This window comes from Eucalyptus grandis, chromosome 4 (assembly GCF_016545825.1).
Source record: "Eucalyptus grandis isolate ANBG69807.140 chromosome 4, ASM1654582v1, whole genome shotgun sequence".
Lineage (NCBI taxonomy): Eukaryota > Viridiplantae > Streptophyta > Magnoliopsida > Myrtales > Myrtaceae > Eucalyptus > Eucalyptus grandis.
Window position 1 is genome coordinate 13,167,433 of NC_052615.1, and position 26,621 is coordinate 13,194,053.

The 26,621-nt window shown below is 39.5% G+C and overlaps 2 protein-coding genes across 3 annotated transcripts; both read right to left on the minus strand.

Annotated features, from left to right (window-relative positions):
• Positions 1-10,812: 10,812 nt before the first annotated feature.
• Positions 10,813-11,844, minus strand: LOC104415084 (disease resistance protein RPV1-like). Its single transcript, XM_039310711.1, has one exon. The coding sequence runs from the start codon at positions 11,842-11,844 to the stop codon at positions 10,813-10,815; it is 1,032 nt and encodes a 343-aa protein (XP_039166645.1).
• Positions 11,845-12,232: 388 nt separating this feature from the next.
• On the minus strand, positions 12,233-13,284 carry LOC120292820 (TMV resistance protein N-like). 2 transcript variants are annotated; one of them, XM_039311260.1, is made up of 2 exons: positions 13,039-13,284; positions 12,233-12,945 (listed from the first exon to the last, which is right to left on the minus strand). In XM_039311260.1, the coding sequence occupies exon 2, from the start codon at positions 12,936-12,938 to the stop codon at positions 12,309-12,311; it is 630 nt and encodes a 209-aa protein (XP_039167194.1). In that variant the 5' UTR covers positions 12,939-12,945; positions 13,039-13,284; the 3' UTR covers positions 12,233-12,308. The 2 variants fall into 2 exon arrangements, with proteins under 2 accessions (XP_039167194.1, XP_039167195.1); XM_039311261.1 differs by having other exon boundaries at positions 12,233-12,950.
• Between the last annotated feature and the right edge of the window lie 13,337 nt (positions 13,285-26,621).

Consider the following 26,621-nt stretch of genomic DNA (forward strand, 5'->3'; position numbering starts at 1 on the left):
GCCCAGCAAGTTGTCAAAAGGAACATATGTACGGGAGATTGTATCTGCAATGCACAAAATACAGAGAGAATTGTCATTGGTAATGGTAGCTTCCTTTGATTTTCTGTGAAGCGGACTGGTTCCCTTTGGCAAAATGAGCAAAAATGTCAGTTTGCTGCAGGAGATACTTCAACTGCCCTTTTCCCCTATTATTCTTGAAAAATTATTTCAAAAACGAGAAAATTTTACTGTCATAATCAATATATGAACTCAAAATAATGCAAGAAAGGGTCATTTTTAGAATGGAAAGGCACCATACCAGCATCAATAGCGGCATTTTACTGATCCAATATTTCCTGAATCTTCTGCTTCTTCAACTTTTGCATTTCACGAAGCCTGGCCTTCTCACGCTTGCTAACTTCTGTTTCACCATTATCTTCCTGTGGAATGAATGGGAAAAAGAATGCAAAAATAAATTAGTGGCAACGATTCTGATCCTCACTGAGTCATACTTACAAGTATCTAACAACATTTCAGACGGATGAAAGCACTGGCCCAACTTAAGAAGTCATGTGTATGTAAAGAGAGAAGCAGAGCAAGATTAACGAGCTCTGTTTTCCATTGTTTCCCACTTAGCATATGGTGAGAAGTGATTGATGAAGCTTTCAATCACAAGGAAATGTTGAAATAAAAAAAAAAAAAAAAAACCCGAGTCATCAGTTTCGAATATAAGAAACATGAAAAGTTGCAGCTCTGCTCGAGTGTTCTAGCCATGGAGATGCAAAACCAACCAACCAACCAGGAAAAAAAAAACAGAAAGCCCTCCCAAAGGCATAGTTTTTGGCATGCACTATTGAACAACATGCCTACACTACGAGCGAGAGACACTCTCAACTTCGGCTCTTCTTCATCCAATCGAGAGTACGCCAGAAAATAGTAAACCCCGAACGAAGAGCAAGAAACAAGTTCACCTCGAAAATGCTTTTAACTCTAGTGCTATTTGAACTAAGGGTGCCGATGGGTCGGGCTGGGTCGGATTTTGATGTTACCCAACCCAACCCAAATTGTAATGGTCGCACATTATGACCCACCCGACCCAACCCGAAACACATAAGACCCCAATCGAAATTTCGGGTGTGGTTTCTGGGTTTTCATTATACTCAAACAACCTATCAAATTACGGACCTGTGTTTTGCAATAAATAATAATTATGGATTATTGTATTTAGTGACAATTAGTGTGACAAAGCATACAATCTATCTTTGGGAAGAGAAAAGGCAGATTGCTTTTTCCAAAAATAGAAGGAAAAAATAAAAGAAAGAAAAGGACAGCTAGATGATTATTTTTTGTTCAAAGACAGCTGGATAATTAGTAGTAGACATTCTGTGGACGGTTTGCATTTTCACTCATGTCACGTGTCTGCTAATTCCATGTCGATGTAGAATTTGAGGAAAAAAAATTAAAAATCTTCTCTTCAGCCCTCTCTTCCCCCTCCGTCTACAGCCGCCCGACCTCCGTCCCTCCTCCGCTGTTGCCAATGGCGGGGTCACCAGCGCCGAGCATGGCTGGCTTCTTCTATTTTGTCCGTCTCATCGTTCTACAGATGTTAAAATCTGGCCGTCCATAACAGCGGAATTGCAGATCTGGAAGTCGACCACCGTTGCTCGCAGCCATGGACGAGCCACTTTCGTTAGAGCCATGGTTGCTGATCTAGAAGTCCCGTCACGAGCAACGACGGCCTATGGACTACCATTGTCCCCTCCGTCGTCGCGGGCGGTCGGCTCGTGGTTGGCCCCCACCATGGCCGAGCCACCCCTCCATCGTCACAGCTGCTCGTGGTTGTTGCCCGTCCAGATCTGGACTGGAGTCGTGCCTCCAGATCTGGTATCGTCCATGGATGCAAGCCTAGCTCGTCCATTGCTCGCGAGGAGGCTTCTCCACAGATCTGGCGACCGCAACTCGTCCATGGCCATGAGCCTTGACGGCGAGTTTGAGATGTCAACGGCCATGGACTGGGAGGTCAAACAGCGAAAGAAAAAACAGAGGAATTGATGTCAGGGAAGAGCGGCCGTGGATGAGATGGCCGGAGCTTGAACGCGGCCATGAACGAGCGGCGTCAAGAACGGGCAGACCACAAAGACGACGGAGAGGGTTAGATGCCCGGCAATGATCGCCTTGGACATGGCATCGGCAACTCCGCCGGTGGCGACAACGGAGGAGGCGGCTCTGAAGTTTCACTTTCAATCTCTTTTTTATAAAGGGAAATTGTGTTTTGCTTGTTTGGGCGTTCCTTTAATGTAAGTAAAGTGTTTGGTTTGGGTCGAATAATGTTTGGACCCTAACGCCTGCTGCTTCGAGGGCCTCGCCATGGCGATCGGTGCCGAAGACCTGCTCACAGCGGAGATCGGCGGGATCGGCCGATCGATGAGTTCGTCGCTGCTCTTTCTAGAGAGAGAGAGAGAAGGAGGGAGAAGCCGAATCGAAATCCGAAGCGACGATCGGAATTAAAAAGGGGGCGGAGGCCGATGAGTGGTTCGTTCGATCGGAGTCGGTGTCCGAAAATGGAGGAAGCGAGGAGGGGGAGGAGGGTTTGCGCTTTTTCGTAATTTTGTTTTAAATAGTCCCTTCGCTTTTATTATGATTTTCTAATTATCCATTGGGTTTTTTTTATTCCCCCTTATTCGGTTTCGTTATGTACGACTGGGTGCGAAAATTTCCCGCCAGTTAGGGGGAGAAATGTAATTTCGTTTCCCGCCACGGGAATTAAAGCCAGCGCTGGCCAGAGCGCGAGATGGACCCGCGGCTCGAGGATCAGGGGGTGGTCCGGCCTGGCCTCGCCGCCCACGCCGTGATGGGTTGCGAAATTTTTCTGATAAATAAAGAAGTACGAAAATATGATTACTATGGCTATTCACTCTTGATATCATCATAAGATTCCTTAATCATTATAGTGCATTTAGTTTGAAACACAACTAATATTTTTGTTAATACGTGTATGAGTCCGTCGTTATAAATTCTATCAACATGCTATAAGTTTGGAAGGATATTGTAAATGCTCAAGATTCTAACTAGTTGGAAATTCATTCTTGATATGGCTTGAATTTATGAACCCGCGAAGGACCATGTGGCCTCTTTAACATTGAGCTAACATGTTCGGGTGGGGTTTGCTATTTTTTCATGTCCATGTTTTCTTTTTATAAAGCAAACGAATAGTGTATAGGCCTAGCAACAAAAAATGAGCAGTGTATTAAATTATTAATCAGTTTTGTGCTTGTAAAGTTTGACCTAAGTCACACCAATTCATTTATCTCTACTACATATAAAGGAAAAGATTGAGTGTCTATGAAATTGATTATTTTGCTCTTCATGATAATTTTTCTTGAACATCACCTTTTTCTTAACTCCCACCTATTGTTTTTTTTTTTTGCTATGAAACATTAACACTTTTTGGAAATTTTTGTGTCGTGTTGATACTTCGATACATGTCCAACACTTTTGGTCAACACATGTCGAAAAATCTAACACATAATCAATTTTTTCGACACTCTTTGATACTCGAGTCGAATTTTGGCATATGAGTTTTCGACACGCAATTCCAATATGCGAGGTCAATTTTAAAAATTTTTAATAATTGAATGGTTAAAATATAAATTTAAAAAAATAACAATCAATAATAAAAATTAAAAATTAAGAAAGAAGAAAAACCTAATATTTTCTCATCTTCTCTTTTGACTCTCGCTTTTCATGATACACAATCTACCTTCAACTTTTTTTCTTCTTTCTTTCGACACATCGACATGCGTGTCTATAATGTGAATTACTTGTTTTTTCTTTCAAAGTTTTATGGATTTATTGAAATAGAGTTGAATTTGTCAAATTGAAACAATAAAGGATATTAATAAATTATGAATTAATGTTTTTAGTGTAAATTTATTATATGATTTTATTATTATTTATTTATTTGTGAATTTGAATCGATTAATTGATTGAAATAATCATAAAAATAATAATTTATTAACTATATATAAAATATGAGTATAATATACAATATGTCACAACATATCGGAATTCTTTATTTTTTGAGAGATGACATGTTTGGGTGTTGTTTTGTATCGCATCGCGTGTTGGTGTCAGTGCTACTTAGGTTTTCTATAGTGATTTCACAGTAGTTTTCTATAGTGATTTCACTGTAGCTTTCTTGACAACATATCTGGCTGTAAATGTTTCACCTTTCAAGAACTGCATGCACTTCTTATTGGAATATGTACTCCTTTGTAGAGCATGTCTTCGAAAGTTTTCAAGAAGTGGACGAATCTCCTAAGCAATGCTAGACATTGCATCATTTGAACCTCTTCAAGTTGAAAGTCGGGCAAAGCACACATGTTATCCCTCTCTCGCAAAGCATTTAGACACGATCAACTTAGATCAGGTATGGTAGGGCCTCCAATCAACAATTCTTCCAGAGATTCTGGTAGTTTGCAATGAGCAAAATCCACATTACTCCAATAATCTAGTTCAAGTGACTTCAACTTCTTCAAATGAGTCGGGTTAAAGAAACTCTCCCTTTTCAAGATTGAAGAGTTCCGCAATTCATAGATTTTTCAAACAGTCAATGGCTTGAATCTTTGTTATTGCAGATTTTACCATTCTTAGTTTCGATAGTCTATTCATATTTGAGAGATCCATCGCTGTTCTCCTCCACCAGCAAGATTCAATAGATAAATAAGACAAACTTGAGGGAAGCCTTTGGAGGCGCAGCCAATTAGGACACCAAAGTTCTAGTCTTTTGAGTAGAGAAAGCTGACCAATATCGGTTGATCGGTGGTTACAATGCTGACGACAAGGTCAAAGACTCCACTTTATTTAATCTCACAATGCACCATGGCATAGGATTTTCCACAAGTGGACAATTGTCAACGAGTAAACATCTTGTCAAATTTTCGACCAAAAAAAAAAAACCTCTCATCAAATGGCCAAATACAAATCATTTAAGCTAGTCAGGTTTAAGAAATCCGAAATGTGTCATCATCAATGAATCAATGTGTAAGCAGACGAGAAAGCCTTAGTATCGTCATGTTTAAATCAGTGTCAATTTCAAGATTCTCAAAGAAGAATATCTACAAGTGTCATTTATAGTTTCCAGTTGCAAGCTTTCACCTTTGCTGCATCTATTTCTTCAAGCTTTTAAGCAACCATAAGGCACTAGGTACCTTTTCAATGGAACAATTATACTTCCTCACAACGTTCAAACTTTTCACGTTTCCCATCGAGAAGGTGCCTCTTTAATGCAGGTGTAGGAGATATCGAACTCAAGTAGCCATTGTAGATTGCCACTCGAGTCTGGAAGCCTCTGTTTACATCTACATTCTTTCAAAGACGAGTATTCAAGGCTTGTAAGAGCTCCAATTGACAGGGGAAGTTGTGTAATTGTGGTGGTTCCGAAAGATGGCCTCGATAGAGATGTCAAGTGACCAATGGAAGAGATTATCTTTAGTTATAAATAATGTGAAGCACTAAGAATCTCGAGATCCATCAGCACTCGATACTTAGTGTCAAAGAATTCAGTAATGCCTGAATATCATAGATATTTCCCCCAAGCGCATTCAATTGTTTCTTCTTGTAAACATCATAAAAAAGGAAGAGAACTCTTTCACTAGATAGCCTATCTTTAATTATCTTGATCCTTTCATCAACATTACTTATTTCAGTCAATTTCCACTTATGGACACAAAAGATGAGTTAATTCTTTAAGTACTGAATGCCCTTGAGCTCTGAAGTATCACGATCGTTAGAAAGAAAGCAATAGTACTCAAAACCATGTGAAAACTATTGTAGATAATTTTGGTGAGACTCAATTGACATCACCGCTCATTTCATGAATTCCAACAATTCCTGTTTCTTGTGCTGTGAGTGCCTATCATACTCATGAGGAAAACTACCTTGAGCACCATTGTCACATCAAGAAGTCCATGAACTGATTTTGGCAGGCACTACCGTGAACACTTCTTTAAGCACACACAATTTTTCACCCTGTCCAGACAAGCTCTTCGAGTGTTTCCTCGCAAACTAACATTTGTGTACTGATAAGCAAGTTCTATTGCATGTCAATGAAGAGAACACATATCCAGATGAAGTGCAATATTCATTCTGTGGCCCCACAAAAAAGATTAATAAACAACCAGGTTTGCTTAAATAGCCCTTTTACCCCCAAAAACATTATATATGATGCTACAAATTTCATAATGAATACCCCGCCCTTCTGGAAAAAAAAATGCCAAACATTCAACTGAAACTTAACATCGAGTTCAACAGATTTGACAATTTCATCATTAGGCAACGACTTTCCTCCCTGATCTTCAAGTTTCTGTCTCTCGACAGATGGATGCACAGTTTGCTGCCCCAAGATTGTGAAAGGGAATTGAGGCGACATTAAATGTCATCTTCATTTTCCTTCATTCAGTCTTCATTTGTACGAGATGCCTAATTAGCCACGGCTCCCGCACGTAAAACATTTCCGTAAGTTTCTCAAACTCTAAAACCTCAAAGAACACTAGAAACCGGTAAAAAGCTGGTTGTTTGAGATGTCTCCCTTCACAGTTCTTGTCAAACTTAAAACCTAAGAGTCCTCTAGTACAACTTGAGGTGAATGAATGGGCTTCTATTACAGATAATCACATAGGCATAACCATTTCTAAAAGATGTAGGCGATAATGGAGATCACATAAGAGTCCATTTACATGATTTTTGACCCCAAATGAGACTTATCATATGTCCTTCGCACCAGAATACTTGAAATATTAGCCTTTGACTATAAGATGCTTTATGATGCATCGAGAAGCTAAGGGCTGTTTGGCAACGTGCCAAATGTCAAAGGGATTCTGATTTTTTGTTGGGAGAATCGGTTTGGGACGAGAATCGCGTTTGGTAAAATTTTTGTTCCAGGGAACAAATTTGTTCCTGGGAATGATTTTGGACAAGATTTGAGAATAAAAAAATTTGATTCTACATCCGAGAATCAGAAAAAGAATCAAAACGATAAAACCTTGTTCTTTCTTTCATCATCTCGGTTGCCGCCCGCCATTGCCCGCCGCCGTCCGCCACTCCGCCGTCCGCCACGCCCTTGCCGCCCGCCGGTCCGCCACCGGTTGCCGGTCCGGCGAGGTCGCCGAAGGCTCACCAGGCCAGGGTGAGGTCCGGCGAGCTCGCCGGTGGCCAGCCGCCTCGCCCAGCCTCGCGAGGCCGGCTTGGCCACCGGCGGGCCGGGCGAGCCCGCCGGTGGCCATGCCGGGCCTCGCCGAGGCCGAGCGAGGCCAACCTGGCCATCCGAGGCTCGGCCTCGCTAGATCCGGGCGAGGCCGAGCCTCGGCGAGGCCGGGCGAGCCTCGCTCACCGCCGGCGAGGCTCGGCGACGCCGGTGAGCATTGCCGGCCCTCCTCGGCCGGTCGCCGGTCCGACGACCGGCCAAATGAAGAAGAAGAAGAATAGGAAAAAAAGGAAAAAAAAAAAAAAAGAAAAAAAAGGAAAAAAAGAGAAGAAAAAGTAAAAAAGTAAAGAAATTATTTAAAATTTATTTTAAAATAAAAAAATTAATTTGGAACAGAATCAATTAATACGGTACCAAACGCAATTCTATTCGAATAAAAAATTTTGAACAAGTTACCAAACGCGCTTTTTTACTCGAATCGCCTCCAGGAACAGAATAAAAAAATAATCATTTCTAGTTAGAATCAGCTCCCAGGAACGGGAGTAATCGTTGCCAAACGCGCTCTAAGTAGCTCCTCTCTCTCCCGTCGCGAGATGGAAGTTTCTTTGTGCGAACTGTTGATGCCACTACCCAAGTGAAATCCATCTTTCTTCATTGTATAACTTCTCCATAACATTTGCAAATCCCACTAAGAAGCACACCTTTCTTGGAAGATAAACTTTAACATAAGCATATCAATACAGAGTGTCTATTTCACAATTGCATCGATAAGTTGACTATGCTGTAAAGTTCCAGGATGAAAACCATAGTTATATGACCTTCCAACACACATTCCACCTAATTGTTTACAGCATAACAAAGTTATCTCCAATGCGAGGCAAGGATTAAACTTCGAAATATGTGAAGCAGCAAATCAACAAGGATTTCTAATAATTTGTTACATATCAAATAAAAACGATGCAATCGACATACATACCTCTAGCTGGGAAACATAAAAGCAAGGAGAAACCATCCAAGAAAAAATACAGCTAAAAAGCAAAACCAAACTAGGAAAAGAGAACGAATATTTGTACATAATTAACAACCCTTTGGTTGTACGGAGGTTTCATAACTTCAATGCCTTTATTAGATTTGCAGCCATCAACTCGTGAAAAGGTAATTAAAAAGTGCATGTGAAACTTCACTATTCATATCCGAGAAAGAATTACGTTGCTGAAAAGGGAAAACATTGGCTGTCAGATGAATTAACTTACCTCAATCCGTTTAAAGCTTGAACACGAGGGAACAATTTGTGGACGTGGATCAAGAAGCTTTCAAAAGATCGTGCACTCATTCGTCGTCTTCTTCATCATATTCAGATTCGTTTGTCTTCTTCATCGTACTTGTCGCCTTCTCCCTCGGATTCAGATTCGTTGTTTCTTCCTGGCACTCGTTGCCTTCTCCCTCAATCAAATTCAAATTAGTCGTCTCCTTCCCCAAATTCGTAGTCTTCTTCCCCAAATTCGACTAACTTCTCCCAGCAAAGCGAAGAAATTGCCTCCACGTCTAAATTCCCGCAACACTTTATTTTAACCCTTTTCAGTCCCTTCAAGGGTGACAGATCAGGCAACTCCTTTAAAGATCCACATTTACAAATCTTCAATACTTCAAAAGATTGTGGTAGTTCGCCTTGAATCTCAACCAGATTACCACATTCTTTTACAATAAGAGATTCTAGTTTGTTGAAATTACCTAGAGAAGGTAAAGTCTCCAACTGATGAAGATTCCAAAGATACAATCGATGTAGGTTCTCCAAAGGATCACGGCATCGAATCTCTGAGATTGCACAATCACCGATGTAAAGAGATGATAGTTCCTTCAAATACGATAGATCCCCCAGGGAAGATAATGACTTGCAATAGAACAACCGCAGATCTGATAAACTGGAGGGAAGGCTCGGGAGGCAACGCAGATTAGGGCACTTCCGAAGTGTAAGATCCTCGAGTCGAGGAAGGAGACTACTCATATCCGTGGGTAAAGTGGTCACGGCGGATTCTAATCATAAGGATGATAAACGGGAGGAAAGGCTCGGGGGCAACGCAAATTAGGGCAATCGAGTGCAAGATCCCGGAGTTGGGGAGAAGACTTATAATATCTGGTAAGGTGGTCACGTATTCAGATCCCAAGTAGAACCTTGATAAACTGGAGGGAAGGCTCAGGGGGCAATGCAGATGATCACCCTCGAGTTCAAGTAACTTGAGTCGGGGAAGGATACTACTGAGATCCGTGGGTAAGGTGGTCACGTAATCGGACGTCAGGCGCAGGGATTCCAGTTTGCTTAAATTCTCAATCCACCGTGGCATTGGATATGCTTGCACAGGCCCACCAGATTCCCCACCATCATTGCGTCGGCCAAACCCCAGCTTCAATTCCTTTAAATTAACGAGGTTTGAGAGATCTGAAATGTATCCATACGTATTTCATTCAAGCTTAGAATCTCGAGACTTTCAGAAGTCTCGGTACTGAAAGTCTCGGTACTTTGTTTATTCTAACAAACGTCACCTGCAAGCTCCTCAGGCATCGATTTTCGTAAATGCAATCGCCAATTTCCACATCGATAGAAGACCGAACACCGACTTTTATTTCTTCAAGGCTCTTAATCATCCAGAGGGCATCGGGTACTTTGCGTATGGCCCAACCAATCTTCACTACTTTCATATTTTTCCACTTTCCGATAGATTCGGGTAGTTCTTCGATCTCCGTACAAAATGCATCCAACTCAATCAACGATTCCAAATTTCCGATTGTATCCGAAAGCCTCTCCGATGAATTGCAATGTTGTAGAGTTGCAAGATCTCTAAGCAGCACTTGTGGTAGCCTTCAAGTTTCTTACATCCATCTACTATTAAGGAAACTAAGCGTTTCAATTGACAAATTGACTCGTCAATTTCGACTAAATTCTCACACCAGCTTAGGATCGAGTGTTCTAAATTTAATTGAGCAGAGAAGTTAGGAGTTCTCTCCAATCTATGACAATGGTCTAGATTCAAAACTTTCAAATTCTTCATCACCCGTCAAAAGAAAAATCATGCAAAGATTACTTTCGAATATGATAAGACAAATAATGAGTTTTTGCTACCATAAAAGATACCTTCATGTGACATTTTCTTTTTTAAAATAGAGAAATTTGTAATTTTAAATGTTGGGGGAATACAATGCCAAGAAAGCCATCGTAATTGTGGAAGGAGATTTGAATTCTCCAGAAAACATTAGTTGGAAGAACATTTAATGGCAGCAATTCAACCCAAAAAATCCTCATTTCTGCATCAAAATATTTCGCCAAACTGTCAACTTGAAGAAACCTTAGATTTGAAAGGCTCTTAAAGCCCTCATAGGTAAAACCGAACTGCTCCTTGTGGTCAAACCAGAGACGAAGAGCTTCAACTTCTTTTTTCCCCGCCCAAAGGAAAATTTAAGAATAAAAAGTTGAAGGGAAACACTTCAAGATCACAATTTTAAGGGGTTGTGTATTACCATTCATCTAATATTAAAAGAGAAAAAATATTAATTGAGTGGGTCACAATGGTGCTAGAGAACACAAAAAGTAACTCATTTTAAAAAAAGAAAATGTCCATAAGTTACTTGGAGATTTATTGCATGGGGGATTTTACCTTAGGTCTCCTTAGCAAATCCAACGCTTCTTTGGGATCCCACACCCTACTTTGCTTCTCTATTTTCATTTTACTTTCTTGACGAACTATTTCTCTTCCGAGGTCTCTGAGTTGGTCATGCATCCACACTCTATTTCTTTTGATAAAAGGTAACAAATCATTCCCCACTCTATCATCCTCTTCAATCTTTATCAAAGACATGTTCTGTAGAACTTCCATGGCTTCTTCTGGAAATTTATTTTCATCCCAGAAATGAACCACAATATCTTTGTTATATCCAATGAAAAAACAAGCTATATCGAGGAATATATGCTTCTGCCGATCATCTAATGCATCATAGCTTATTTTCAGCTTTTTTTGAACGTCATGATGAGGAACACTTTCTAGCATCTTCAATGTGGCATCCCACATTTTCTTATCTTTGCGGGATAAAAATGAACCCATGACTTCAAGGGCTAGCGGAAGACCCCCAGCAATGCCTATCGCCCTCTTGGATTGGTCGATATACTCATCTAAAGGGGAATCTCTTCTAAAGGCATGTTTGCTAAAAAGTTTAAGAGATTGATTGGGATCCATGCATTTAAGCTCATCACTGCAATCCACTTTAGAAACACTGAGAATATCTTTCTTTCTTGTAGTAATGATAATTTTGCTCCCTTTACCAAACCAATCATGGTTTCCTATAAGTGCATTCATATGATCCTGTCCTTCCACATCATCGAGAAGGAGGAGGACTCTTTTAGTAGACAACTTGTTTTTTATTGTCTCGATCCCTTCATCTACATTGTTTATATCCATCCGTTTCAATTTAAGGATGCCAGAGATGAGTTGATTCTGCAAGCATTCAATGCCCTTGTGTTCTGACGTTTCACGGATGTTGGATAGAAAGCAACAATCCTTGAAATTGCTTGAAAGTCGATTGTAGATGATTTTGGCAATAGTTGTCTTTCCGATGCCACCCATCCCATAAATTCCAATAATCCGTGTTTCACTTGTCTGAGCACCTATCATTTCCATGAATTTCTCTACCTGGTCGTCAACACTAACCAAGCAATCCGATACCACCAAATAAGCCTTTTTCAATTCTCTAAAACCTTCTCGGTGACTTCTCTTGCAAACTCACCTTCTTGCCTAGTGTTTGTTGAAGGTCAAAAGGCAACGAGTTAGAAAATTGCGTTGAATCTAACAAAAGCAAAATTGAAAACTACAAACCCATCCGGCATGGGTTTTTAGAGGATCTATTTTATTGTGCATGAACTAATGTTGGTACTAAGAGTTAATGAATGGCCTAAAATAAAAATATGTTTTATTAAATGAAAAAATGACAAATTTGGGACTGTGCCATTATGTGATTTTTGCAGCATAAACTTCAACAATTTCAACCAGACTGATAGAAATCTACAAACGAAACCAAATCAAATTCATTGAGTTTTATTGATACAAGGCACTTGAGATGGAATGCTAACAGAAGTCACCTATTGGTCTCCGTTTATTGCCCCAACTGCACTGAGAGCAGCCTTCCACTCACGGATAGTATCTTTGCCATATCGTTGCTTCTCTTCATGTGAAAGAAAGGCCTCGGCATAAATCCCAATTTGGTATCGAACCACTGAAGGGGCCACATCATAAAAAATGGGCATGATCTTTTGTCTTCCATTTTTCTGGCACTCGACCATCTGGACCAGCTCCTTGAGACACCATACGCTGGAGGCATAACCTTTCGAAAATATAGGTATTGAGATCTTCGACTGCTTAATTGCTTGGAGAAGTTTTGGGGCAAACTCTTCCCCAATGCGGAGCTCTTCGTCATCCTTAAATGTGCGGATTCCCGCATCATCGAGCCTAGTGTAAAGATAGTCGGTAAAAGCATCTCGAGTATCTGGTCCTCTGAAGCTCAAAAATACTTCATAGTCATATCCCGATGAAGTAGCCACCTCTTGACCTTCTGTTGACGTGTGAGTAGAAGAAGCACCTCCTGCTGTTCCATCATTTCCACTTGCACTCTCCTCCATTGATCTCGCTTGATCTCCTCCTCGAGAACAAAGTCGAAACAGGATAGCAGCAAAAGCAGCGGCAGCCAGATATGGTAAATCCTTACAAGCCATGAGATCTCTGTACTAAAAATGATTCATTGCGGCCAATCAAAGTTGACAAAATGCCAGGGTTCTTTCTAAACACCAAAAAGTGGGGCCCTTGGAGACTCACCTCAGATCTGGCTCCGATTGCGGCGAGGAGCTATCGAGGTGAAATATCGTCCTTCGCCAGGGGCTCGACGGAGGGAACGATTCGCCGCGCGTGCCGAGACTGCGGTGTTGTTTCGGCGGACGGGTTTGCGATGTCCACGCGCGCAACTTCAGCAGCAGCTCCGGCGGAAGCGAAAGCCCCGGCAGAAAGACTCTTTACCCGAGTAAATGAGAAGGACTCTTTTTTCTGAAAAGAAAGAAAACCAAATGCTTCTCTTATCCCACCACCGAGTCACCGACACAACGCAATAGACGAAAGAACAGTGTAATTGCGGGATAAATAAAATTAGTGGAATTCGATTTCTGAAAAATGAGAAAAAAAATTAGTAAAATTCTAAAGGGATGGGGGAGCAATTGAGTCACTTTCTGTGACTAAAACAAAATATTAAAAGAAACCCTTCTTCTTCTTTTTGGCATTGTTAAATTTTAATTTATGCTCTGTCTGTGGATTAATTCACACTTAATCGATGATAAACTATAAATATATCTTTTATTGAAGTTTTTACAACATGTGTCTCGATAAATGACCGCACGCTTGTCCGCAGATTATGGAAATGGGACCGCGTGTGGCACTTGCGCCTTGGTCCCTTGGGTCTTCGACTCTTTGCCCAACTGGCTCAAACTCGAGCTAGAATCACGACTCATCTGTCCTACTCCTCTACTCCTCTCTCCCTTGTCAATTACATCATGTCTTCTGCCGTTGCCGAAATACCCAAATGCCCCGTGGTATGGAATTTTTTTCTTTTTCTTTTTTGATATTAATTTTAATGATAAAATAGGCGGAGGGCCTCTCTCCGTTGCTCTAACAATCGAGGGAATTAACTTATTCGAGCCCCAACACCGTGGCCATGCAACCACAGATCGTGGCCGCACGAGGCTAGTGACCTCTGTTGGTCGCGACTTCCATGGACATAGATCGTGAGCTTTGCACAAATATAAAAAGAGACGAGGGCGTAAAAGACAACTTGGGTGGGCAAAGAGTTAACTCGCCCATGGATTGACACCATGAAGGTAAGGAATCAAGATGGCAATGGGTGGCCGGCAATACAATGATGGCAATTGGCAGTTCCGTAAAAAATCCTAACCTATATGTCCACTGTAATACCAATTATCAAAAAAAAAAAAATACCAATTATCAAAACCACACACAAAATGGTTTTATGCTTATTATTATGGATTTTTTTTTAGTCGATTTTGTTAAGAAAGATGTGCACTTCTTACTTAGTAAGAACTCACTCTCTATCAATTGAAGTTTGACAAATAAATTCAGGTTTTTTATGAGTAAGGTTAATAAGTATGCTAAAATTGATATAATAATTAATATGACCAAATCCCAATCTAACATTTAGCAAGTGAATATACAGATTTATGAAAATAGATATTATACGAACGTGAAAATCTAGATAGTTTTCATCTTCTTTTTAAAGAAATCACTTTTGGAAAAAGTGAAAGTTCTTCGGATTTCATTAGCCAAATATTCAAGAGAATTTAAAATTTTCACTTGCTTTAAAAAATGTCATAAAAATTCAACTTTATCATAGAGGATATAAAATTTTAGTTCAATATTAAGATGTGATGAAATCTTAATTATTTTTTTATGTGATGAAATCTTAATTATTTTTTTATGATGTCCTAATCTTTCAACTTTATCAAGTTAATTAGGTGTTGAGAAATAAACTAGACAGTAAATTGACAACACATCTTGAGATTCCTTATGATTATGGTAGAAAAAGAATTCAATCCAGTCCTGAACCTTCAATTTAATTGCTCTTCTAATTAATTCACATGCAGAATGAACCACAGCCTCCTGCACATCGACATAGTTCTGTTAACTATATGTGGAGTTGCTTCTACAATTTACAGCCTGTCAAAGTTGACGAATGGAGGTTTTTAAAACCAAAGTGGCCCCTCCCACAACTCAATTCTTCTCTTTTAGCCACCGTCGTAACGCAATTGAAAAGGAGAGACACAACAGCGGGGAAGATAAACTAGTGGAATTCTAAAAAGATGGGAGCAATCAGAGTGCTTTCGGTGGCTAAAATAAAATATTAAAAAGATGGGAGCAATCAATCAGAGTGCTTTCGGTTATTATTCTTTTGAATTTTAATAATCCTTGTCTTTGTGGAGTTTCTGACCCCAGTTGCGTCGCCATGAGTGGCCCACGCTCTTGCCCGCAGCGCGTCCTTGCTCGTGCATAATTGTAGCGTCGCTTTTGCGGGTTTGGGGGTCGAGTCGGGGCTATTTTAGGGAAAACAGCCTCCCGTCGGGTCGTATGAGTTGTTCCTGTGCCTGATCCGCGCACGCGCACGCGCACCTTAAACGGCCAAAACCGCGTTATTTTCTGGAATCCGTTGATCATCTGGATGCGTATTTTGCTGCTGCCAAATTACTCCAATGCCCTCGTGGCCAGAACCTAATTCTTCTATTTAACGGTAAGTCGGTTGAGACTGTAATTTATGGCATAAATTTTGATTGATTTCCATGTTACTTGGTGTAGTTGCCTTTTAACACGTAATGCATAAATAGGTTTAGTGAAATAATATGGAGGGATTCTTCCAAATTTCTCAATAGCGTCAAATAAGGTTTATCAACCGATTCCAAGATGCTTCCCAAATTTCTTTTGCTATCCTAATCGTGGTTGTTGAGAGCCCCCATGTCATCAATCAAAATATTAGAACAGTCCTTGATCAACATTGTTTGGCATTTTCTTAAACGTTTGTTCCCATTGCATGAAATCCTAGTCATAAAAAATGCAAGATACATTCAAGTAGACAGTTCACACTCTCACTACACCAAGCAAACCCATACACAAACACAATAGCTACGTGGCATGCCCCATTGCAACCGTTTTCTCTACTTTAACTATGATCATTCAGATATATAGATCTGATTATGCTGATTTAATTGCCAGTGTAGTTACTGAAATAAGCTATATCAAATATCCTCCTTTTTATCTTATTTAATGTCGACTATTTATCCAATTGCTTATAGAGAACATTGAATTGTATATATATAGTTTCAAACAAAAGCACAAAGCGTGCAAATTATATCATCACATTGCATTTGGTCAATGTAAGTCATTGAAGACGGACAGACCTTTGCTTTCTCTTATTGACATAAATTCTCGAAAAGATTGTCCATTACTAGTTTGAGGACAAATTTCTAATTTTCAAATTAGACTATTGTTTTACTTTATCTTAACTCATTTTATACTTTGCTCGCCATTTCTAACAGAGATTATTTTAATTTGAGTTTTTCTATAGCATCCGAATTCCACCGATGCGAATTTCAAATTTGAACTTTAATTATTGGTTAAATCTGATTTTATATCTATAGCAAATTTAATATAATTTTTACGAAATTATTTCCTTAAACATTATATTTTGAAAACGTATCACAGGCTACCCCCACTTTCTTTATGCGTAATGGAGTTTTCATTTAACTTCCATCTCCCAGTTCTATTTCCGCTGACCAATAAAATTGCCTCTTGGTTGAGATTGTAATTTATATTCAAATTTTAATATAGTTTTCAAGCTTTCAATCGTTTCATTGGAAACGTGCTCTTGCGCAATTCTAACAAATGTTGATGGACGAGACTTTTCGAAATAAGCCTTGGTACTGCATATACATCGAGCAACTTCCATTTGGTACTTCCACTTCCAAATATATGTTCTTCGAGCTTCTTCATCATCCAAAAAAGCACGGGACTCCGATTTTTCCTCACCAATCAAACTCGGATTCCGCTTCAATGACTCGCAAAAGTTCGGCGAAACCTCTTCAATAACTGGGATGATTAATAAAATATTGACATCTCTTGGATCTCAACTAATAAGTGTTTCAGATGATGTTTTTGGAGGCGCAGCTCGCTCTTCACACTTTTGTCCAAATCCTTGCCTACTTTAAACCTTTTCGCCATATAACATTAACATAAAATAAAAAGGATGCATGTAGAATTTGACAAAGGGGGTTGCACAAGCGAAATACACTAGAGCAGAACTTAACTCTGGTATAATATCAACTCTAGTATCATATCAATTAGAAGATTAAGCCAATAAGCGGATAAAAACCAGATGTATATAAAGTGTATATGAATTCCATAAACAATGGATGTGGGGCACATGAACATCATAAGTGATGTCATAAAAATTGGGTTGTTTCTCATATTACAAGACAGAATATTAATCAATTTACAATTGAGAGTCCGTATCAATATCACAGGGATTGTTGGCGTCCATGATATGAGAAATTTTTTCCAAACTTAGGGTCCGTATCAATATCACACTTTATTATGCAATTCGAGGAATGCTAAGGACTAGATCGCCAGCAATTAAGATGAGGCACAGGGAGCTTAGGTTTTAGATTGTTGGCGTTCGTATCAATATCACATCGACTAATCTCATGCAATTCGTAATTTAATGATTGTATTTTGATGCAATGCAAAAACTACATGTAGACAACACTTTCGTACTTTCCATTTAGTTGATTAAACGGTATCAATTTTTCCATTGATTGATGATACGATTGGCTAGACTATTTAAAAATCAAAGTATTTATGCACAGATGGTGTTTGTTTGCAAGTATTTGTTTAATTTCTAAATCAATTTTATGGTAATTAAACATTCCATGTTTCACTATAGAAAACAACATCTCACTAGATTTGGAAGTGTAAAGATGTTCCATTCCGAAATTCATAATTTCTTAAGTCTTTTCAGGCATAAATCCGAGTTTGACTAAAAACAATATTTAAGATTGAAGTTATTAACCACAATGACTCGATGAGTCCAAAAACACTCTTGGGAAGTATCAGATTCCCATTTGAGTAGTATCTAGTTTCACAAATCTATTTATTCACTTGCTAAAAATTAAATCATGATTTGATCATGTCACTTAATATATCGATTTTAGTATACTTATTTAAATTACTTGCAAATAATCTAGATTTATTAGTTAAACTTCAAATGATGAAGAGCTCGTGCTCATTGAGTATAAGTGCACATATTTTTAACAACATTAATAAAAAAAATCCACATATTGCTAGCAGTTGTAATTAAAATGTCATATGTTTTGTGAAAAGTTGAATGCGTGTTATTTTACAAAATTCTCATAGTAATTAACCCACCGGGGACCTCAATAGTCATTCACGGCGAAATTGCCTCGAAGAATCTGAGGGAAATTCTTGTTAAAAAGCAAAGTGAATAATGAAAAGAAATAAAGCAACACAACAAAGAAAAAAGAAGATTGGGCCATCTTGACGTGGAAAAGAAGTCCCGTCAATGCTTTAGTGTGTGCCTTTGGTAGTCCCAAGTCTTCGTAGACTTGGGCCAATCAATGGTGAATCGAAGACTTGGGCCAATCAACGGTGTGATTCCTTTTTGAGCAAGCTGGCTTATCATGGACTGTTGGTAGTCAAAGACTTCGTAGACTTTGACTTGGGTCAATCATTGGTTTTCAGTCTTCTTGCACCGCCCGCACCCTGTTGTCTTTGGCAGCTAATGCTAACACCTTCGGAATTATGGTATCCGGTCGGGCATATTTTGGAGAAAACTGCTCCCCGTCTGGCCATACGAGCTGTTCCCGTGATTTTCTGGAATCTTGTAGATCATCAAGTGCATCACTGCATTTCTCTTTGGCCGCTGCGAAAATACCCAAATGCATATCTCGAGGCGAAGAAGCCTATTTGTTTTTTGTATTGATCGTAATGATAAGTAGGGCCGAGGGTTTCTCTCTCAATTGCCCCAAGAATCAAGCAAATCGACCGAGATGAGGTCCGACACCTCGGTCATGGAGGTGGCTTGCCTCACCTAACCTCGAATCTGTGGTCGTATGAGGCTAGCGACCTCCATTGGAGTGAATCGACGGTGGTTGCGACTTCCATCGACATAAGTGGTGAGCCCACGAGGAGATGTAAAGAGATGGAGGTGTAGTGGACGACTACGGGCGAGGAATTAACGTCGCTATGGTGGATTGACGCACGAAGGTGAGGCCTCCTGATGGCGATGGGTTGCGTTATCAAAATCCCTATTTGTATCAGTACCTCCATTAAAATTCATTGCTCATTAAAATTTGGATGTGTCCGTTTATGTGGACATCGATTGGCAAATGAAGCTAACCTAGCTTGAGAAAATTCTATCCAAAAGCGTAAATTTTATCCAGTGTGACACCAATACCTCAATTTTTCGTGTTATCAATTTCTCTAAACTTGTATCAGTGACCCAAAAATACCTACTTGTCCCTACGCAGCAGCTTCCATATACGACGATAGGTGAATGAAGCTGAAGTGAATCTGATGTGACTTTAGGATTGCTATCATTGAAAACTCCAAAATTAAGATATTTATGCCATATTTTTACAAAAACTCTCAAATTAATATATTTGTACCATATTTATTCCAAACTGGTACACATGTGGTACATTTACCTCAAATTGTGGTAAAATTTGGGCAAAGAGCTATGGTCTTTTGTACATAGGAACGTCTTGGTTTGTAGAGACTTTGCATTGACTTGACATGAATTATGAAATGTGTTCATTCATTGACGATCACCTAGGCATGGTGCATTTCTTTGGAGAAACAGGAATTGATGAAGACTATAGCATAAGCAATCCCTATTACAATGGTCTTGAGCCCTTGCCATTTCTATTCGGCCTCGCAAACATTTTCGCAAACACAATTACCTCTTCAGGATCAGCAATGCTATTGGCTCCCGCCGCTTCCACCATCGATCGGAGAAGCCTCTTTTTACTTTTCGTGCAATTTCTCGTCCTTCACGGCAACCGTCCTCGCCTGCATATTTAGAAACTTTAGATTAAGGACCGCATTTTTAATAAAACCGGACATGTCTTTTTATCCAGAGCGGCTAATGGTTCTATACTCTGAAGGCACAACTACTTTGGTTCAATGGAGCTCTCCTCTTCCACTGCTTATTAAGCCGAATTGAGAAAAAGTAGGCATATATAACCGAAAACAGTTGCCTTTTAAAGTCGAACATGCCTTTGCGGTGCTTCCAGAAGTGATTACATTTTCATATACCTTGAAAAAAATATAAATAAACAAATAAAGGATATTAAAACTAATTGAACTAAAGCTGAACCGAAGTGCTAATGTCGAGACATCAAGGGGAGAGAAGCTCCAAAAGAGAGAAGACAGAACCCCAAATTTGAATTTCTAGCTGATCTTCCTTCAGTGGCCTCACGCAAACGACGGAATCACTGAAAGTGACCGCCAACAGAATAAGATCCGGAGGGCAAATCAGGAAAAAAATCTGTAAATTCATCATCCTTTCCTTCCTTTGCCCCAGGTTGCCGTAGCTTTCAGTCGCCATCCGTCGCGAAAATTGCCATAGAATTCACGAACCTGCGAGACCGGAATCGAGGTTTGCATTTGAACAGCAACAGAAAAAGATCGCAATCGATCTCTCTATCTCGCTGCACGATCGGCCCATTCTATTGCACATAATTATTTGCGTTATGTGAAACGTATTGAGATTAAACTTTTTCTTGTGGTGCGTATTCGTTTTCTCGAGGACGCTGTTCGATACGTTTTTCTTGTAGAATATAGAGTAGGAACGGGTCGTGGTTGGGAGTGATGGTTCTGATATGCTTGATCGCCGCAAGTGGGGAGAGAGGTAATTGCAATTTGTGTTCATGCAATTTACTTCTTTTATTGAAATGTTGGTAAAATACTGACACTGTTGGTAATTTACTATGGATTTACTCGACAAGCTATTTATCGCTTGTCTTTATTACCAACAAAATTGAAAAAATCCAAATTTTCAGCCGACGGACAGCAGAATATCGCCCTGCACAAAGCATGGGTATAGGCTTCGGGTTATAGAAAGGAAGCAACAATTCACAAGTATATTGGATAAAGCACCATTTAGTAAAATTGAAAAAACGATAGTGCCCTTGAAATTTATTTGACTAGTCTTTACGGGGTAAATTGGCGAACGCAAAACTAAGGATGCAAATTTGACAAAACAAAACGGCTGATAGAACAAAAGATAACACACATTCCGTCTCATGAGCATTCATGTGGCCCTTAAAAATTTTACAATTCAAAACAGTGTATAAGACTAGCACTGTCTAAGGCTATGCAAATAAAACTCATAAGTAGAATTATTAAGACCTTTGCAAGTCTATCAGTACTGTAAATTAACGGTGCAATTCATATCACATTTTGAGAGAGTATTGGTTTATATTTTAATAAACAAATCTACTCGTATCATTTAAGGTGAATAACTAAAGGTGGGGAAACCACCGTTCCAATTAGAAAATTTACGGCACCGTCATCTCATCATTTGCCAATTGTTAACTTACGCAATTGATCGTAGGTTCAATCATGGACATCCCCTAAAAATAGGATATTCTCTTTACTTTTTTTACTAGTATGAATAATGTCAGCTCAAAAAAACTGATAGTAGCTATATGTTGACTAAACAATTGACAATGTGAAATTCAAAAGCATTCTGACAGCACGCTGCCACCAATTTATCTAGATTCCCAAAATGGGGCCAATTTGATCATCCTCAATTTTTCTAGTTCTTTTCCTAATTAAAATAATTCAAATGACTTTCATTTCTATCAAAATGTATTTTTGTTACATGTGTGTGCCTTTATTTTGCTAGTAAATGAATAAAATGCATGGATCTAGTAGATTGATTCCTCAAATATCTATCAAAACCTGGACAAGAAACGTTAGATCATACTTTTACATGCCTTGCGTCCATTGTTTAATTTATATTTCTTTCACTCTGAGGGAGATACTAACGTAGACTAAGAAGCAATGAGCACATGCTGAAACATTGATTCTTTTTTTATAAATCCATGACAGATCCTTCCTTGACCTTTTGCCCATTTCTTCCTTGCTCTAGATCCCTGGTCTTCCCTCGTTGTCACTGCTCTGCTCACGCGTCTCCAAAAGCCAACCCCATGCCCATGGTCATTCCTGGTGATTGATGAGCCGATTTCCTCAAAGTTGCCGGCGAGTGTATGAGTGATGAATGCGCCAACAAACGGGACCTTCAAATTTTAATCGGTAAAGATGTTGATTAATCTGAACCTCTTGATACTTGATAAGGAAGGACTACATGGAAGAAGCACATGGACCTAGGGAGGAAAAATAAAATTTCCCTAGATCTGGAGGTGCAAAAATATTTCATTATGAAACTCATAAATCCATAGATCTTTACATACACTAATCTGAGTGTGACGGAAAAAATTTACAATTGAAATTATTATTCAAGACGACTGAGTGGATGAATAGAACAAATTCCTTAAATTGAGATCGATGAAAGGTCAAATTTATTTTTTGATAGCTTTAGCTTGATTTTACTGCACTAGACGTTTGTTTTAGTAATTTATATTCCAACAGTCTCATTGCAGATTTTTGAAATTAGAATTCTTCCATTTTAATTGAAATTGAGTTTCCTCCAATAGCTCAAGACCTAAGAGAAGAAGAGAAATAGGTAGTCACTGAGGATTGCCTCAGTGAAGACTCAAATGTGGGGAATTCAATTTCAAACCTTCTCAAAGGGTTTGGGGTAGAGACGTTTAATTTTATGTATGAGATTTGACCCCAACGTTCTATAAGAAGGCAAAGAATTAGAGTAAGATAGGAAAAAAGAAAAGAAAAAGAAAGAGAAATATGTGGGATTCACTGCCTAACTCTCACCTTATCAAAGGAAAAGAAAGTCTTCTTGTCCAGCTGCGGATCCGCTGTCAAGACCTTTCATTCCTTTCCCACTGTAAATTAAGGAACTAGAATGCCTCTTATTCAGACCAAGAAAAAAAAAGAATAGGCATGTTATTAAGGAATCTGCTTTTGCTTTTGCAGCTAATGGGTGGCTAGTTGCAAGCTCTGATTCACAAATCCACTTCCCCGTTTAGAGGTGTTGTCAGTAGTTTCTTCCATTCCTCATTCAATGATATTGGTGCATTGACCTGGAAAAAACAATGCTTTCCATCTCTACCCATTAGACAACAATTTTACCTCATCTTACTCATTAGTTATTAAAGAGAATAATATCTGTCAAAGTTACAATGAATATTTTGAGGGGAAGACACCAAATTCAGGTTTTCGGCTTTACATTAGAATAAATAAATAATGTTTGGAACTTGAATAAGACTTCTTTCAACCATAGAAATTTAGGAATTCTACTTCCACAACATTTGCAAAAGCAACTTCCTTATCTATATAGTACCGATAAAAACCTAATTAATCTTTTAGATTAATATGATTCTAGAAACTACTCTTACACCCAATATATTGTGCTTATCTTTATAATTTAGGTTCAGAATTTTAATATTTATTTTTACTATATTCTATAGGATGAGGAGCAATAGTAAGGGTTCTGGTACGAGGGGAAGTCTCGCCTCTTCAACGAAAATCTTGTCGTGGGAACAATTTTGGCTGCAAAAATAGCAGTTTCCCAGGTATTCAGCAAAGTGGCTTTTGTTCCTATGGGCCACAAAAGAGAAAAAAAGGTCTTGCTAGTGTTGATTAGAAGACCTCGTTATCTAAGTCTTTCTTTAATGGTTTGATTTATAAAATTGAAGTAGTTGGTAACTGTACTCACACCAATAATTCAAACTCAGCAAGCTAAATATAAATTGGTAATTCATTGACTAGGAACAGTATCCACGTCGCAGAAGTAATGAAAAAAAACCCAAAAAAACAAAGACAAGTGTTGTTATACGTCAATAGGGGGCCAAGATAGAAACTCTAGTTGGTCTTTTGAACTTATTTATCAAATCTACGATATGGACATCCTCCTATAATGACTAAATTAACTTGATAAAGTTGAAAGGTCAGGACATTTCATATTAAATTGAAAGCTCACATTATCGTGATAAAGTCGAATGTTCAAGACATTTTTTTTTTATAGCAAGTGGAAAGTTCATGATTCTCTAGAATATCAAGCTAATGAGAACCAGAAAACTTTCACTTTTTCAAAAAGTGATTTTCTTGAAAAGAAAATGAGAATTATCCAGATTTTCATGCTTGTAAGTATCATTTTTATAAATCTATATATTCACTTACTAAATATTAAATAAAATTTGATCTATCAATTAATATATCAATTTTAGCAAACCTCTGGACTTATTTGTCGAACTTCAATTGATGGAGGACGAATGCTTCCCGAGTAAAAGTGCAGATCTTTTTTTTTTTTTTTAAATCCATAATTGTTAGCATAAAGCCATTCCCTAGAGACGTAAACCGTCATTCACGGCGAAACTGCTGGCAAGATTATACTCAAAAGAAGCGCGCAAGGGGGAAAGGTATAAAGCAAAGTGATAATGGAGAGGTTGAACCAAACCCACCCTAAAGCAATAAAGCAAAAAAGAAGAAGATGGGGCATTGCTAATGTGGAAAAGAAAAGCTGCCAATGCTTTTAGAGTGCCTTTTGGGCTGTTGGCAAGATTTTAGTCAAAAGAAGCATGCTAGGATTATTAAAAAAAAAAAAAATGAGGATGCATTTCGGTGGCAAAAAAAGTTCGTAATTGTTGCATCCTGTCTTGCCCCTTCTTTTCCCATGCTACGAAGAATTTCTTATTTTATGAAATTCATGAAAGATGATTACTATCGCTATCTTCACTTTTTGTTCTGAGTACAATCACCCTTGAAAGAAAAAAAGGTTTTGGGCCGGTGCCCGGGCATTGGCACTGCCCCTTGTTGCTAACAGGCCTTGCCTAGTAGGGCCCCTCACGGGCTCAGGCCCAAGAGGGCCAGTCTGTGTTGGGTCTGGGCCCGCATGGCCCAGTTACCATTCCGAGGGTAGGGATTTGTTGAAGTCTATTGCAAACTTTGCTCAAAGCTAGAGAAGGGTAATGGGAAAAAAAATCCTAAACCTACCAGCATCAAAACCATCCCTAAACTTTTTAATCAACCAATTCAATCCTAAACCTTTTATTATTGGTACCAATTCATCCATTTGGCCAATTTTGGGGTCGGCCGACGCCGATGTGGACGTCATTTGGATGCTAACGTGGCAATTTTTATGATTTTTTAATTATTTTTTTGAAATTTTTATTAATTTTTAATTAATTTCTTTCTTTTTTCTTTTCTTTTTCCTTTTTTTTTTCCCCTTCTTCCTTGCGTTGGCCGACGAGCCTCCGATGAGGCTCGCCCGGCCCTCCTAGGCCGCGGCAAGGCCGGCCTCACCAGATCGGCCGTCGGCGAGGCGGCTTCGCCCGGATCTCGGGCGGCCAACCTCGCCCACGCGGCCCCGGGCGAGGCCGAGCAGCCCTCGCCAACCGCCGGCGAGGGTTGCGGCCCTCGCCTAGCTCGCCCTGGGCCACGGGTGAGGCGGCTTAGCCAGATCTCGGGCGAGGCCAACCTCGGCCACGGCCCTAGGTGAGGCCGACCAAGGGCCGCTACCCTCGCCGGCGGCTGGCGAGGGCTGCTCGGCCTCGCCTGGGGCTGCGGCCGAGGCTAGCCTCGCCTAGATTCGAGCGAAGCCTCCGCATCGGCGGCCTTGGAAGAGGCCGAGCGAGGGCCGCGACCCTCGCCGGCGGAAGCGAGGGCTTCGTGGCCCTCGCCGGCCACCGCTAGGAAGAAGACAGAAAAAAATAATTAAAAAACGGAAAAAATAATTAAAAAATCATAAAAATTTCCACGTCAGCATCCGACCACCGGCCGACGTCCACATCGGCGTCGGCCGGCCAAAATTGATCGGATGGACTGAATTGGTACTAATAGTAAAATGTTTAGAACTGAATTGGTTCAATTGAAAAGTTTATGACTGAATTGGTACCAATGCAATAGGTTTAGGACTTTTTTGGTACTTTTCCCAAGTGTAATGTGCGAGTATAATTGACTCAAATTCACATTTTGAGGAGAAAGAAACTTTCAATGTGCAATTGCTGTAGTATATATACCGATAAGTCATGGTCTTGGTAATGAACCAAGAATATGTCATGTGGCGTAAATAAATAAATAAAGAAAAGAAAAAGATGTCTTAGAATTTGGAGTAGAATTAAGGATGTTAATTTTTCTTTTTTGGCAAGAGAATATCAAAAATAGAGTGAGTGATCAAAAGTATTATTCCTCGAAGCTCATAAAAGTATCAAAAACTCGCTCAGCAACAACACAACCTTCGTAAGACCAAAAAAAAGAAAAACAACATGACTTTTAGGCTCGAGAACTCGTCAACTCATGATTCAATGGCTTCGAAGCCATGCACGCTGTCTCGAGAGCTCGCAAACTCTACTGCATTTCAAGCCTCCGATTCATCTCAGCTCAACTGGATTCATCTCTTCTTATGATAACCAAGTCGTGGAATGTGCGCAAATTTGAGTCCAGGCATATCAAAATCGTAGCTCCTCCTCCTCTACTGCTTAGTTCCTTGGTTTCGCAGGTAGTGTGCTTGTTGTCCATTAGGCTTTTCCTTTTGGCTACTGAGGAATTTCGAGTGTATTATGGATGCCAAGTTAATGGTTCTTTGTTAATAGGGGCCTTTTTTCAGATTGAGTTAAATGTCTAGATATGGGGGCCAAAAGGAATTTGATGATCGATGAAGAAGTCTGAGTTACTCATTCGAGGAATGTGTA